General features: G+C 37.0%; 1 protein-coding gene across 9 annotated transcripts in view; it reads left to right on the top strand.

Moving 5' to 3' along the window:
- Positions 1-16,092, top strand: part of LOC114663544 (uncharacterized) — a 314,220-nt gene extending 298,128 nt beyond the window's left edge. For all 9 annotated transcript variants that reach the window (XM_051935945.1, XM_051935942.1, XM_051935943.1 and 6 more), the window contains 5 exons: positions 4,326-4,427; positions 9,005-10,193; positions 11,375-11,432; positions 14,968-15,046; positions 15,343-16,092. In XM_051935945.1, the coding sequence (XP_051791905.1) occupies positions 4,326-4,427; positions 9,005-10,193; positions 11,375-11,432; positions 14,968-15,046; positions 15,343-15,599 (1,685 nt within the window). In that variant the 3' untranslated portion in view covers positions 15,600-16,092. The remainder of the gene's footprint in view (positions 1-4,325; positions 4,428-9,004; positions 10,194-11,374; positions 11,433-14,967; positions 15,047-15,342) is intronic.
- Positions 16,093-16,857: the final 765 nt, after the last annotated feature.

Below are 16,857 nucleotides of genomic sequence, written 5' to 3'. Positions count from 1 at the left end.
TCTCTTCTAAACTTATCAGTGCACAACTTCCGTAGTTAAATATCAATTATACTGTACCACGATTTATGCTTTGGTCTTCAAAATGCATTTGCTTTTGTTTTGATAAGGGGATTGATTTGCTTGTGTAACTTCTAAATCTTCTGAGCTACAGTACTCAAGCCATATTGCTAATGTGTGAAAGGATCTGCTTCAAATCACTGCTTTCTCCGCAACATTGGATTAATCATCAAGTCATGGGTGATACAATTTTTGTAAGGGTGATGGTTAGAATAGTTTTCGGACATATTTTTAAAACAGTTGTAATGTTAGTGTTGTCAAAGTGAGATTCTTGGTTACATGTGCAACAAACATGTAACCACTCTCTGGCTTCTTAATAAACAAAGTAGTTACATACATTCCTTCATTTTTTTAATAGAAAATATAAATAAGCTTACCTAATTTATTCTTCACTCCCATTTCTATTTCCTGAAACTCGGTGGATTAAAAGCATGTTAATCTGTTCCAGTGGACGTGAATGTTAATCTGCATTTACATAAGGCACTGCATATATATTGGATATATATGCATATATATATATTGGAATTAAACTCTCCTTGTAATTTTTAGTACTGATCTATCTATTGTATTTTTTGCAAATTTGGTGTTAAGACTTTCAGTGCTAGTCAAAACTCTGTGTGATCCAGTTTTTGTCTTTGGAGCATTCATTTAGATTGCACACTTTCACTTTATGTACCAAGATTTCTATACTTTTTAAGTCTGAATATATAAGGTAATTTGCAGTTCTTATTCTTACTTAAGCTTTAAATGCAGATGTAAACTGCAAATGCATCTTTTGATAGAATGCCTAGGAAAGGAGGGTTGGTATATGGCAAAGTGCAACAGCACTCAAAGAGGCACAGTTAAACACACACTCCTGGGAAAACAATCTCTTTTAGGATTATAAAATGTTCAGTATTATAGTGATATTAGTGTCAACTACAGGGCACTGTAACATGGTGGTCTCAAGACTATGTAGACCTATCATTGGCCCGAGAGTGGGGCTTAAATTTAAGGCCGTCTCAAACCAGAGTCATAGTGTGTTACGGAGCAAGGTCTCATTGGCTGGAGGAAAAGATCAGAGCTGTATTTGTAAACATTTTTACTTTTGTGGTATTTTAGTGATTCTTGCACTCGCCTATATAAGAACATAGGCGACAGGGGTGTCACTATCTACATAATTAGATTCAGATAGGCGGCAGGGCTATGTTATTCCTTTTCTGTGTTTTCTACTTTTCTGCTTTTTTTGTGTTCCTTTATTCCTTATGTACTTGCATAGTAATTATACTTTATTGTCTGATATTTTTAGAATCATTATGAATAAGAAGAGAGATGCCAGGAGGGTTCCTTCTCTCTTTCAAGGAAAAAAGAGTGTTTCTATTCTTTGCTGTTATCTTTGCTTTTGGCGTTAAGCATTATGAAGTTTTCAACTTGCTTTTAGCCTTTACAAAAATATAAACAAGAATAAAAATGTTTTATTAGTCTCTTTATTAATCTCTATTTGCAGTTATCTGTTTGTTAGTTTCTTTTCCTTTCAAAGGTTAAGATATACAGTGGTGTGAAAAACTATTTGCCCCCTTCCTGATTTCTTATTCTTTTGCATGTTTGTCACACAAAATGTTTCTGATCATCAAACACATTTAACCATTAGTCAAATATAACACAAGTAAACACAAAATGCAGTTTGTAAATGGTGGTTTTTATTATTTAGGGAGAAAAAAAAATCCAAACCTACATGGCCCTGTGTGAAAAAGAAATTGCCCCCTGAACCTAATAACTGGTTGGGCCACCCTTAGCAGCAATAACTGCAATCAAGCGTTTGCGATAATTTGCAATGAGTCTTTTACAGCGCTCTGGAGGAATTTTGGCCCACTCATCTTTGCAAAATTGTTGTAATTCAGCTTTATTTGAGGGTTTTCTAGCATGAACCGCCTTTTTAAGGTCATGCCATAGCATCTCAATTGGATTCAGGTCAGGACTTTGACTAGGCCACTCCAAAGTCTTCATTTTGTTTTTCTTCAGCCATTCAGAGGTGGATTTGCTGGTGTGTTTTGGGTCATTGTCCTGTTGCAGCACCCAAGATCGCTTCAGCTTGAGTTGACGAACAGATGGCCGGACATTCTCCTTCAGGATTTTTTGGTAGACAGTAGAATTCATGGTTCCATCTATCACAGCAAGCCTTCCAGGTCCTGAAGCAGCAAAACAACCCCAGACCATCACACTACCACCACCATATTTTACTGTTGGTATGATGTTCTTTTTCTGAAATGCTGTGTTCCTTTTACGCCAGATGTAACGGGACATTTGCCTTCCAAAAAGTTCAACTTTTGTCTCATCAGTCCACAAGGTATTTTCCCAAAAGTCTTGGCAATCATTGAGATGTTTCTTAGCAAAACTGAGACGAGCCCTAATGTTCTTTTTGCTTAACAGTGGTTTGCGTCTTGGAAATCTGCCATGCAGGCCGTTTTTGCCCAGTCTCTTTCTTATGGTGGAGTCGTGAACACTGACCTTAATTGAGGCAAGTGAGGCCTGCAGTTCTTTAGACGTTGTCCTGGGGTCTTTTGTGACCTCTCGGATGAGTCGTCTCTGCGCTCTTGGGGTAATTTTGGTCGGCCGGCCACTCCTGGGAAGGTTCACCACTGTTCCATGTTTTTGCCATTTGTGGATAATGGCTCTCACTGTGGTTCGCTGGAGTCCCAAAGCTTTAGAAATGGCTTTATAACCTTTACCAGACTGATAGATCTCAATTACTTCTGTTCTCATTTGTTCCTGAATTTCTTTGGATCTTGGCATGATGTCTAGCTTTTGAGGTGCTTTTGGTCTACTTCTCTGTGTCAGGCAGCTCCTATTTAAGTGATTTCTTGATTGAAACAGGTGTGGCAGTAATCAGGCCTGGGGGTGGCTACGGAAATTGAACTCAGGTGTGATACACCACAGTTAGGTTATTTTTTAACAAGGGGGCAATTACTTCTTCACACAGGGCCATGTAGGTTTGGATTTTTTTTCTCCCTAAATAATAAAAACCATCATTTAAAAACTGCATTTTGTGTTTACTTGTGTTATATTTGACTAATGGTTAAATGTGTTTGATGATCAGAAACATTTTGTGTGACAAACATGCAAAAGAATAAGAAATCAGGAAGGGGGCAAATAGTTTTTCACACCACTGTATAGGGAGATTCACTTGAAAGAGGCCCTGAATTTTCTGTTGTAACTCCTGTTAGGATGAAGCAATCTGAACCAAAACAAAACGCTATATACCTTGACATATATGTAGTAGATTGCATTACATGCGATGCTGGAATTGGCTTCCGTGTTCTGCCAGACACATTTTGACGTGGCGCTCCATTTTCCTGAACGTATCAGCAAGTGTCTCAGGGTAGAATAGCAGCAATTTCACATTGGAAATTTTCCTTCAAATCTTCCGCAGTGCGAGGCTTGTTCCAATAGACTTTTCTTTTGAGAATACCCCAAAGGAAGAAGTCTGGTGGTATCAGATCTTGGTGACTCTGGTGGCCAAAACCCCTTTGATCTTACCTTGTTGCCGAAGAAGGACTCGGTTTCTGCCATGCTCCTCACCGATGTGTGACACGTTGCACCGTCTTGCCAGAAGTAACCTTCCATTAACTCACGATCATCCAGTTGATTCTGACATCACTTAAACGAATTGGTGACCCATTTGTTTGTCCTAGTGAGAGTTATTACAGAATTTTCTGGGCCTCTTTTGAGTGAATCTCCCTGTATATTGCTCTTCTTAAACTTGGGATATGTTTTGGGTGGCTTTTAACTAGATTATTGGATCTTACATTACAATATACCAGTGGTTCACAAGATCATTCTCTGAACAAAAGCCCACGGCCATGGCTATGTTAATTGTTTATTTTGTTGAAATTCTATATATGAAATATACCTATTATTTTCTTTGTCCATGAAAAAAAAATTTTTGAATTTTGAAATCTAGACATTTTTGAGACAGGTTTAAATGTATTATTTTATTAATTGTTGATGTTTGTGTTGGACTGCCTTTTCCCCAAGGAAAAAAAATATTTTCATTGTTTATAAGTTGGGTGTGCAGTGGGTGAGAGAGAAGATTTTTGGAGTGAGTTGGATGAAGTGATGAACAGTGTACCCAAGAGACAGAAAGTGGTGATATGTAACTTTTTGATGATACTCTAATTTATTGAGATGCACCTGTAGTTCTCCGTTTTTCTTCTTTATTGGGTAATTTCATACAGGCGTAAGTTAACAGTCCACTGTAAGTAATTAATTACTGTTTTTTTTTCTTTTAGGTGGTGCTTCAAAATTTCAAATTGAGAATAGAAATAGGTCCAATATTCCTAAACAATTATCTGTACCTTATACTGTCCCTGACTACTATTCATTGATTACAGGTAATAATTATACATATTGCAAGAATATAAAGTTAAAAATTTTAAAACTGCAATTGCTAGAATAAATTTAAAAAGTTATCTTTGTAAACCAAATTTTGGCTTCCTATCAGTCTTAGAATTGATTTTAAAATTTTATTGCATACTTTTAAATGTTTAAATGGTCAGGCCCGGCTTTTCTGTCTGACCTCCTTGTCCTTTATTCCCCTTCTCGATCCCTGAGATCGTCTGACCAGCTGCTACTGGCCTTACTATGATCAAAGTGAAAGAAATGGGGGGGTTCACTTTTGCATTCACTTTTGCAGTGACTGCCCTTTGGCTCTGGAACAGCCTATCGCTTCAAATAAGAGCAGCTCTAACACGGTCAATTTTTAAATCCTTGGTAACAACACATTTTTTTTCTCTCTGGCTTTTAGTCACTCATGATATGTTTTTATGTGTTATACATTATTTGTCAACTCTTTATTGATTTTATTTACTTTTTGAGTTTTTTTTTTTACTTTTTATTTAATAATATGACTTTATTTTCATACTTTCATGTGCATCACTTTGGAAACCACTTCTGTGGCCTTAAATGTGCTCTATAAATAAACTTTGGCTTGACTGACTTGACTTGAATTTGAAAGTCAAATTGTGTGCCTGATGTTTTTGAAGCTTTTGATGATACACAACTGCTATCAATATGACCGTGATGTTTTTCCTCATGTACTTTTGTGATCCCTGAAAACTAAATCTTGGTAATGTATTTTTACAATAATATAGAAAACCTACTGTAATCAGAATATGTTTAACTTTGGTTTGTTTAGCATGTTGTGTTGCCGTAGTAGAGTCCTATGGCTCATAGGATCAAGAAAAGGGAAGTCCAAAAAATTCAGATTAGGATTGTCACTGGTAATCACATGGGTCAGCTTCTGATTAAAATATATTCATGCTCCTATCTTTCTTGGGATTGCAAGGTGCTGGCATTAATTATGTTCAAACTTAGGTTAAAAAATGGCCAAAATGAAATTGCTTTCTCAAGAGAAATAATAGGTTATTATTTTGAAAAATGGCTAGTGCATTGCAACCCAAGGAAAGACAATATACTTGTAGTAATTGACAAAATTACAGGTTTCTGTTGTGCTAAAACAGCTTTACACAGGTTTCTGTAATAACCAGTTATCATTTATACCTGACTAATTAAATATGAGCTAAAAGTTTACCATTAGAACCCTGGAGGACTAGCTGCTGAAAACAAAGCCAATACATTATAAATGTTATTTCAAGCAGTAGTGGCCAATTGTAGTATAAGAAATAACCTGGCTATTGTTATACTGTGGTGGGGTCATAGGGTGACCATATTCTCCTTATTATACTCTTTATTATGTAGACCAGAACAAAATGTCCCAGTTTCCTCCTATAGTCCTCATATGTTTTACTATGTCTACAACATCAGGCAATAAGATGTAGCACTAAAAAAAGGCAGGAGAGAAAATTTTACGCTTATTCCTGCATTTTAGATGCCCAAAATAGCAGAGTGCATGAGTATTGGTAAAACAATACAATCTGATAATGGGCTACCAGGTGTCTTTCTCTGTTGTCTTGTGTTGATTAGCCTCTAATCAGGTTTGGTCTTTGATACCACATGGCATTTTAAATGGAGAAAGAGGGAGGACCGGCCTTGTCCCCTTTATTTATAAGACCAGTGGAAAGACCTCTCTTCAAGATGGAAAATGTCAGAAATAAACTAAGCCTCTGTGCTAGCCTAAATTTAACAGAATCCCGTGGCTTCTTGGCACACCTCTTGAATCAGTAAATGTGCTCAGGTACACTCCCAACACCAATTCCAGTCCTGGCCTGTTCATGTCCTCCAGTCCAGCTCACCTTAGCTGACTTTTGCTCCTGTCATCATTTTCTCCAGTTTCAAAGGATGCACAAATATACTTCTAGACAAACAAGAAAGGATGTATGTTTTCATTTCTAAGCATTTTTAATCCACAATACACATGCTAAACAACATACATGTATGTTTATGAAAGTTTCCCAATAAAATGTCTGATGGAATAGATGCTGCAATATACGCATCAAAGTTTATGTAGAAAACATGTTTTTTTTTTTTCAAGGAATTTGCCGAGGTTTAATAAATACCTATTTTTAAGATCCTTTTCCACATCTTTAAACCCAACTGCATCCCTTGTTTGGTGATCTAATGCACAAGTTAAGATATTTCTACAAGCAGACAAACAAAAATGTACATGCTATATAGTACACATCAACTTCATATTTTTAATCCATATACTATATATCTGTGCTTCTGGAGCAACTGTGATTAAACTGATTACTTTTAATGGAGTTTACTCAGCAGAAATACATTTTCCATATATTCATGCAGCTCTGCAAGTTACATCATTTCATTCTGATGCATTTATGTCTTTTTAAATGACCAGATACCCTCTGCTGGTGAAAACCGTTGAAGTACCATACACAATCAACTAAAAGGTTGCATCTTGAAGAACCTTTCCACAGCACATAATGTCCCACAGCAATTACCCCAGTTTATCAAAATTCCAATATGGTGTATAATGTATGTGGTGTATTTTCTTTAATGATAGGTGTTTTAATACTATAAATCCATTCATTTCATTTCATCAGCATTGATAACTTATAAGAATCTCAATTTTTTGTTCTCATCATTGAGAATTACTTTAACTGAAGGGTACAATTTTAAATTAAATACTTTAAAAACACTGGGTTCCTCAAGGCTCTGGATGTTGTGGGGCTGTCCTGGTTGACACGTCTCTGCAACATCACATGGACATTGGGAGGCAGTGCCTCTGGATTGGCAAGCTGGGGTGGTGGTCCCCCTTTTTAAGAAGGGTGACCGGAGGATGTGCTCCAACTATAGGGGGAATCACACTCCTCAGCCTCCCCAGTTAAGGTCTATTCAGGGGTGCTTGAGAAGAGAGTTCAGTTGGTGGTTGAATCTTGGCTTCAAGAGGAACAATGCGGATTCCGTTCCGGCCGTGGAACACTGGACCAGCTCTACACCCTGGCCAGGATCCTGGATGAGGCATGGGAGTTTGCCCAACCAGTCCATCTGTGTTTTGTGGATTTGGAGAAGGCATTTGACCGTGTCCCTCGAAGCATCCTGTGGGGTGTGCTCCAATAGTACGGTGTACAAGTCTCATTGTTACGAGACATTCAGTCCCTGTACAGGAGGAGCAGGAGCTTGGTCCGCATTGCCGGTAATAAGTCGGACTCGTTTCCTGTTGAGGTTGGACTCTGCCAGGGCTGTCCTTTGTCACCGATTCTGTTCATAAGTTATATGGACAGAATTTCTTGGGGCAGCCAAGGAGCGGAGGGGGCCTGGTTCGGTGACCTCAGAATCTCGTCTCTGCTATTTGCAGATGACGTAGTTCTGTTGGCTTCATCGGACAGTGACCTCCAGCTCTCACTGGAGTGGTTCGCTGCCAAGTGTGAAGCGGCGGGGATGAGAGTCAGCACCTCTAAATCCGAGGCAATGGTTCTCAGCTGGAAAAGGGTGGAATGCTCTCTCTGTGTTGGGAACACATTACTGCCTCAAGTGCAGGAGTTCAAGTATCTCAGGGTCTTGTTCACGAGTGTGGGAAGAATGGAGCGGGAGGTTGACAGGCGGATCAGTGCAGCATCCGCAGTAATGCGGGCTCTGCAACGGTCCGTCGTGGTGAAGAGAGAGCTGAGCCAAAAGGCGAAGCTGTCGATTTGCCAGTTATTCTACGTTTCTATCCTAACCTATGGCCACGAGCTTTGGGTAGTGACCGAAAGAGCAAGATCGCGGATACAAGCGGCCGAAATGAGTTTTCTCTGCAGGGTGGCAGGACTTTCCCTTAGAGAGAGGGTGAGGAGTTCAGTTATCGTGGAGAGACTCGGAGTAGAGTCGCTGCTCCTCCGCATTGAGAGGAGTCCGTTGAGGTGGTTCGGGCATCTGCTTAGGATGCCCCCTGGACGCCTCCCTGGGGGGATGTTCCAGGCATGCCCCACTGGAAGAAGGCCACAGGGAAGACCCAGGACACGCTGGAGGGATTATATCTCCCGGCTGGCCTTGGAACCCCTCAGGGTCCTCCTGGATTAGGTGGCCGGGGAGAGGGAGGTCTGTGCTTCGCTGCTTAGGTTGCTGCCCCTGCGACCCGACCTTGGATAAGCAGTGGATAATGGATGGTTGGATGGCTACTTTAAAAACAAGTGTCCCATAAGTGATTTCCATAATCCTGCTCTTTACATTGGTGGAAGACCTATCTTTTTTTGGCCCCTGAGCTGATTGGACATTGAGATGCTTGGTGACATTTATAATGAAAGTGGACTCTGACCGTTCCAGTTACTCAGGCCCAGTTTGTTATTTAACTTGCTTGTCAGATTTCATTACAGCAAAAAGTCATGATTATTTTGTATTCTCTTGCAGAATAATAAAAGAAGGATTTAACATTATTTGGATTTTCCTTATACTATTTTATGCTGCATTGATGTACTTGTACCTTGTGTGTTATCTTGCTAAACTAGCAAACTATGTGTTATCTGTAATTTAACTTTGTAAAATAAGGCAGGACTTTTTTTTTCTCTTCCAGGCTCTCAAAGTGCAGAATGTGGAGATGGTGATAGGAGTCCAGTGAGATATCCACATCTTCCTACTCAAATACAGCAAGACAGCTCCCTGACCAGTGAATACTTAAAGGATTACAAAACGGAAAACCATTCATTAAAGAACGAGGCCCCTTTAGGGTGGAGAAATATTTTTTATAGTAAGAAAAATAATAAAGAAGAAAAATATCCAAAACGTACAACATCAAAAAATAAACCTTCAGCACGAGTACCTCCAGAGTTATCAAATTATAGGCTTTCCTCAGATCTTCAGCTTTCAAAAGATAATGAAAAATATGTAGACACTAGAAGTAGTATACCTTTAAAAAATATCAAAAATTCTCAAACGCCAACAAAAAATGAACACTCTGTTTTACATTTTGGGAACAATTACTCTGAACAGAAAATGGGAATTAGAGGCCCTGAAAATATTTCAAGTATGAATTATTTTGCCTCAGATACAAGAAGTAAAAGAATCGATGATGTTTCCAAACGTAGCAATTCCACGTGTTACCAGGATAAGAAATATTCTGATTCCTCTCCAGGAAGCAAATATACTAATGCTTTTCAAAATGAAAACTATGTGCTGGCAGAATCAAAAAGTCCATACTCAGCATCCTTTCCAAATGCAGTATGCTTTGAAGATGCTTCAAGAATTCAGCCATATACACCTGTTCCTGATCAGGAATACCCTGATGTTCCATCAATAGACAGATACATGGGTGAAACATGTGCTCACAGTGTTTCTGAAGGAAAATTCTTACCAACTACCCTTTCAAGAAGTAAATACCCAGAAGAATGCCTTGAAAGGAAATACCTTGTTTCAGAAGGAAAATATCCTGAAAATATACCAGAAAATAACATTTCTTTAAGTAAGAAATATATTGAAGATACCTTAGGAAACAGACATTCCACAAATGCTTCATATTATAAATATGAAGAAGCTACTTCCTGGAGTAAGACTAACAGTAAATATTCTCCAGAACCTCCATTGCAGTTGTTTTCACCAACTGTTCCTGAAAATAAATTACCTGCTAGCTTTCAAGACAAAGAGTATTGTGAAGATAATATGCAGTCAGAATACCCAGAAATACCACAGTTAAGAAAGAGAATAAGAGCAGATGAGTGTGACTCTGATGCATTTGCTGTACACAATAATAGTGGAGATTTGCAGAGGTGAGTCTTGTGTCTTACAGTACCAGGTGATTTCTTTTTAGTTATAACAATATGTAAGTTAAATTAACCTGTTGAACAGTGCGGATAAGTAATAAAACTATGTGTAGGTGTGGTTTGTAAAGAATTGTTTATTTTTGTATGTTACAATGTGCTATTGTAGAAATTAATTTAATACGTTTTCAAGTTTATTTTAATAACATTTTGAGCAGTGCAGGGAGAGAGATTGTGCCCTGCAGTGCAGTTTGAGATTAGCCTGCATTTTATTCACATACATACTTAAGACGTTTTAAAGCAGTTGTGTTATTTTGTGCCATATTTAGTGATTCTTGACTTGTACAGCAATATGAAGACATTTTAAAAAATGATGTAAAATTGATTTTAAAAGTTTTGCTTACTTGCTTAAAGAGAAAACGTAATTATGTGAACTCATTGGCTATACAACTATTTTCAGAAACGATTCAGTATAAAACTGAAACGGTTTAGCTGAGCAATGTTCCTCATGTACTTGATTTAGTCTGGTGACTTCTGATGATCCTCAATTATTTTTTATTTAAAAACATAAATGCGTATACATGTATACGTGATAAATTACACGTCTTTTAGTTTTATGCTCCATCAATTAAATGTATTAAATAAACACTGCCAAGTATACCAGCATTAGAATGTTTGCTAATTTTACAATAATGTTTTGTGCAATCTTAGGACCTCTAACTTGTTTTATCTTTTATTTATTTTTTGTTTTAACTAGTTTAGGATCACTTAAGATATTTTTAGGCTAAACAACTGTTTAGTCATTCACAATTTCAAATCTGCTTAATTCAGGTTGTAGGTGTTGAAACCTACCCCAGTAACATCAGTGCCAGATAAGAAACAGATCTTGACAATGTGCCAGTTCTGATTTATTTAGCTTCAACTTTTATTTTATTTTCACTATTTCTTTGTAAACATTGTGTACTTGTGTTGTTCTAATGTTTGTGACAAATAAATGTGCTTATCCTTTTATTAATATGGGTGAGAAATTAAAGTTTCTCTGAAGTCAGCTGGCTAAACATATTTTAACTTTGTATTAGTATATTTTATTTTAAAAATTACATATGTATTTTATGTGCAAAAAGTTGGATGACGTATATTGTGATTTTATTTTTCTACTTACACTGATTTTCTCTGTTTTTCCTTATCAGTGGCTTAGCAGACCCTTCACCTAAAATTCCTACATTAGATCATTTGGATCAATTAAAGGTTTGTTGTCAAGTGTCAAGAAAATCTACTTTAATGAATTTAAACATTTTTATTTTGTCCTTTAATTAAAACAGACATTGCTTTTCTAAATTTGGATAGTGAGCAAGCTTATGTCAAGTACAACAGATCACATTTTGTTTTAGAAAAAGTACAGAAAAAAAAAGAATTTGAAATTGCTACTTAGTAAATAATAGGTTTGTTGCTTTAACGGCAAATTTGTCTTATTTTATTTTTTAAATTGTTAAACATGTTTCATATAAGTACATTACAGAGCAAATGGAAAAAAATACAGTTTGTAATAATAAGGTTTTTGTTTATGGATAAATATTTTCTATAAATATTGTATTCGTTAAAGTATGTATTTAAGGGAATTGTATTTATTTTATTATTTTTAGGTCACTTATCAACAAGCGTACATAATTTTGTTAATAAAAAATGAAAGGTAACACCTGTGGTCTCTAGTTTAATTATAAAAACACCAAAGAACTGGCCAATTCAGTAACATGAAATGGGTGATCAGTATTGGCACTAAAAATATCTGATTGAAGCATTCCTACAAAATATCAAAATAAATTTTTAAAATAATCTATGTAAGACTATAAATATAACAAACAATAGAAATTTACATTTTTAAAGGAAAGCACAAGAAGATTAGGATTACAGTTAGTCCTGTGGCTGGATTAAAACTAGCATTATAACCAGTTGTCAGCAAGTTGGCAGCTGCCAGGATCAATACAGCCATAAATCGAGGAGAAAATTGGAGGGTTAGAACTCCTGAACATTGTGGGAATGATTTGCAAAGGTGTTTGTGTTTAAGACATTCTTTCCACGTTTGTCCTAGAGCAGCAGTGTTCACAAGGTGTTATTACAGTAGCAGTTCTTTAAAGGCACAATTTCCCACCCCTCAGCCATAGTTTGTGACTCCAGGAAGGAAAAATGATTGGAAAATTAATGAATGGGTACATGAATAGAATTCTGTAATTACTGCACTTTGAAAGGAACACTTATTTTACTGCTGTTAACCAGCAATCCTTAATCATGAGATTAGGTGACAATATTAAATGTCACTAATAAAATGAAGATTGATTCATTGAATGGATCGTTCATTTATTGGTAAATTTACACAGTACATCTGGAATGTTCTGTTTTAAATTTACTGTAATTCTTGGAGATGATGCTAACCTAAACAATTCTGTTAAAAAATAATGGATGATTGTTGAATACTGGTTTACAAATTATGAGAATTTATTGTTTTAGGACCCTATTTTAAGTTACACAAGATCACTGTTTATTGACAGGTAATTCATCTTGGGTAATAATGTAACCCACTTAGGTTATACATGTCATATGAAAACGTTTAGGACCCCTCTTAATTCTTTGGATTTTTGTTTATCAATGGCTGAGCTTTCAACTTCCTTTTAATATATGGCATGCCTTATGGAAATAGTAGAATTTCAGCAGTGACATTAAGTTTATTGGATTAACAGAAAATATGCAATATGCATCATAACAAAATTAGACAGGTGCATACATTTGGGCCCCCCAACAGAGATATTACATCAATACTTAGTTGAGCCTCCTTTTGCAAATACAACAGCCTCTAGACGCCTCCTATAGCCTTTGATGAGTGTCTGGATTCTGGATGGAGGTATTTTTGACCATTCTTCCACACAAAATCTCTCCAATTCAGTTCAATTTGATGGCTGCCGAGCATGGACAGCCTGCTTCAAATCATCCCATAGATTTTCGATGATTTTCAAGTCAGGGGACTGTGACGGCCATTCAAGAACATTGTACTTTTCCCTCTGCATGAATGCCTTTGTAGATTTCAAACTATGTTTTGGGTCATTGTCTTGTTGGAATATACAACCCCTCCATAACTTCAATTTTGTGACTGATGCTTGAACATTATCCTGAAGAATTTGTTGATATTGGATTGAATTCATCCGCCCCTCGACTTTAACAAGGGCCCCAGTCCCTAAACTAGCCACACAGCCCCACAGCATGATGGAACCTCCACCAAATTTGACAGTAGGTAGCAGGTGTTTTTCTTGGAATGCGGTGTTCTTCTTCCTCCAATCAAAGCGCTTTTTGTTATGACCAAATAACTCAATTTTTGTCTCATCACTCCAAAGCACTTTGTTCCAAAATGAATCTGGCTTGTCTATATGAGCATTTGCATACAACAAGTGACTCTGTTTGTGGCTTGAGTGCAGAAAGGGCTTCTTTCTCATCACCCTGCCACACAGATGTTGTTTGTACAAATTGCGCTGACTTGTAGAATGATGTACAGATACACCATCTGCAGCAAGATGTTCTTGCAGGTCTTTGGAGGTGATCTGTGGGTTGTTGTAACCATTCTCACAATCCTGCGCATATGCCACTCCTGTATTTTTCTTGGCCTGCCAGACCTGCTGGGTTTAACAGCAACTGTGCCTGTGGCCTTCCATTTCCTGATTACATTCCTTACAGTTGAAACTGACAATTTAAACCTCTGAGAGAGCTTTTTGTATCCTTCCCCTAAACCATGAGACTTAACAATGTTTGTTTTCAGATCTTTTTAGAGTTGCTTTGAGGATCCCATGCTGTCACTCTTCAGAGGAGGGTCAAAGGAAAGCACAACTTGAAATTGACCACCTTAAATACCTTTTCTCGTGATTGGACACACCTATCTATGAAGTTCAAGGCGTAACGAGCTAATCCAACCAATTTGGTGTTGCAAGTAATCAGCACTGAGCAGCTACATGCATTCAAATCAGCAAAATTACAAGGGGACACAAATATTTGCACAGCCAGTTTTTCACATTTGATTTAATTTCATACAACTAAATACTGCTTCGCTAAAAAATCTTTTTGTTTGGAAAACACCTCAGTACTCAGATGTTCCTAGGAAATGAAAGACATACCACTGTTATCTTTTTTTGTTGAAAGTAGAGTAAATTATTAGGCAGGCTGAGAGGGGTTCCCAAACTTTTTCATATGACTGTATAGGTTTGATATTTTTATAATATATATTATTTCCAATATCCTTTCTTGTTATAAACATTCAGTATGTCAGAGATGCTCAGTGCATGTTTTCTGATTTCAAAACGTTTGCCACCTCAAAGTGCACATTTTCAGTAAATTTAAAGGCTTTTGTTTTATGCTTGGATTCATGCACTTTAGAAACCATTTTAAACTGCAGAAACAGGCATGGTATTTTTTAAAATGTATTTTAAAAATGTTTCACTTCAGAATATAGTTTCCAAGTGGCAAATTAATGTACACCATCACTGTGAAAAAATAAAATAGACTTAAAAATATTTATCCTTTTAAATTACTTAACAACTTTATGTATTGCCAAATGAATGGTCAATTTAGCATTGTTGCTGTGAACCATTTAAAACCTCCAAATTAAATGTTTAAAATGAACCACTTAATTTGTCAACTCACACCTTTCAAGCAGTTTATTCTCACTGCTATGTTTTTATATATACTGCTCATGAAACATTTATTTCATATTTTAGTGTGTTTTGTTTTGTTTTGTTTTTGCCAGTTTGAATTCAGAACATCTGAAACTTCCAGTTCAAGAAGTTATGTCCGAGTCCGGTTGGGTCCGGGTCCTCCAAAGACAGGTAAGAAGTTGTTTAGAATAAAAGCCCTTTGCTAAGAATGCAAGATGTCTGTTTCTAAACTGGAGATGGCTGAGAGTCTGTTAAGGTCATGGAGGTTAATGACTGTAGTACAGGATATGAAATGTCTGAAGCAAAAAGACTTTGAAAGGCACCATTTAAGGTTACATGTAGTGTTTTGTTTTTCCACAAAATTATCAATGAGCTGTACATTTTGCAGAGATCACTGGAGTAAACAGACTGTAAAATAAATTCCATGACTGAATTTATAATAAAAAAATTTTTGATTCCCTTCACAGATGGCAGTGAACAGACTAGGACTATACCTTGGTATTCTGAGCGAATTCCTTATGCTCACAGTTTTTCTTATTCTTCAAGCTCTGCAATATCTCCTGCTGAATGTTCAGAGACATCTCATAGCATGGACTCTGCAAGCCCTCTCAGTAAATCCACCGTCAAATGGGATAGTTCATTAAACCTTACAGGAGATCATGCTTCCAACATCTCACTTGGGAGTTCATCAGCATCAAGCTCCTGGCCACATGGATTTAATTAACTTGATATGGGGCATTGTTTTCATATCTTCCTCTATTCAGTACAAATAGCATTCTACTGTGTCGAGCGCAAAAGTACCAACATATTACAAACATACCTTGGCCTAAGTTTGCAATGGCACTACAGGGAGGGAAAAAGGTTAATTGAATTTGAACATTGATTACTGGATGACTTTATAAAATAGATTTAATGATTATTAAAGTATAGTTTTCTTTGTTCATAAAGGATATCTTTATATATTTATGATAAAACAGGCTTCAGCAGGGGCCAACATTGAGAAACTGCGAACTATAATTAAACATCACTGTGTGAGCAAAATAAGTTGAGATCACAATTGAAAATAGCTATATTAGGCATGTATCGATACTGATACTGGTATTGGGTTTTGGTCTGATACAATGGTCATGTACTTGTGAAAATGCACCAATGCCTATGACTGATACTATTGACATGCAAATGTGATTGTATGAACATTAAAAAGCAAAAAAAACAAACACAAAATGTCTCTGGTGTCTTCAACCTGTGCAACTTAAGTGTGACGAAGGAGTTTTGAAAACAGGTTTAATACACACAAGTCACCTTGTTAAACATCTGAAAAATAAACCTAAGAATGAGTACAGTGAAATTGCCTCCGGGGGGCACGCAGCATCAACCGACGTTGCAGCAGACTATTGCAAAGAGTGAAAAAACGTCAAACGATAATCCATGGGCAGAGAAAAATAACAGAAGCACTTGCCAAGTATATTGTTTTTGACGCTCATCCACTGTTGGTTGTTGATAACATGCAATTTTGGTGCCTCTTGAATATGTTAGAACCCAGGCAGAACATTCCAAGTTGTAATAACTTCACAGCAGTCATTTTGCCAAGGATACAAAAGTATGTAAAAAAGCATGTTGGCAGCTTATTGCACACATAACATTTGTGCACTTTACCACTGACATTTGGAGCAGTGATGTTTGTCCAATGTCCATCATCAGCTTAAATACAATGGATAGATGACAATTTTGCTCTCCAGTGGGGTACATGCAAAGCAGTTTTAAGGTACCCATACAGGCCAAGAAATAGCAGATGCATTTCAGGAAATTCTTGGTACTTTGGCCATGCCAAAAAGTTATGTGCAAGTTGTAGTCCACCACGATGCCAAAAATATGATAAAAGCCATTGATGATTCTGGAGTCCCAAGCATTTCCTCTGTTGATCATACACTCCAGTTGGCAGTGGCAGTAGCAGTTTTTACACAGCGTAGTGTTCCAGATCC

This window comes from Erpetoichthys calabaricus, chromosome 13 (assembly GCF_900747795.2).
Source record: "Erpetoichthys calabaricus chromosome 13, fErpCal1.3, whole genome shotgun sequence".
NCBI classification, from domain to species: Eukaryota; Metazoa; Chordata; class Cladistia; order Polypteriformes; family Polypteridae; genus Erpetoichthys; species Erpetoichthys calabaricus.
This window is presented reverse-complemented; position numbering and strand designations above follow the sequence as displayed.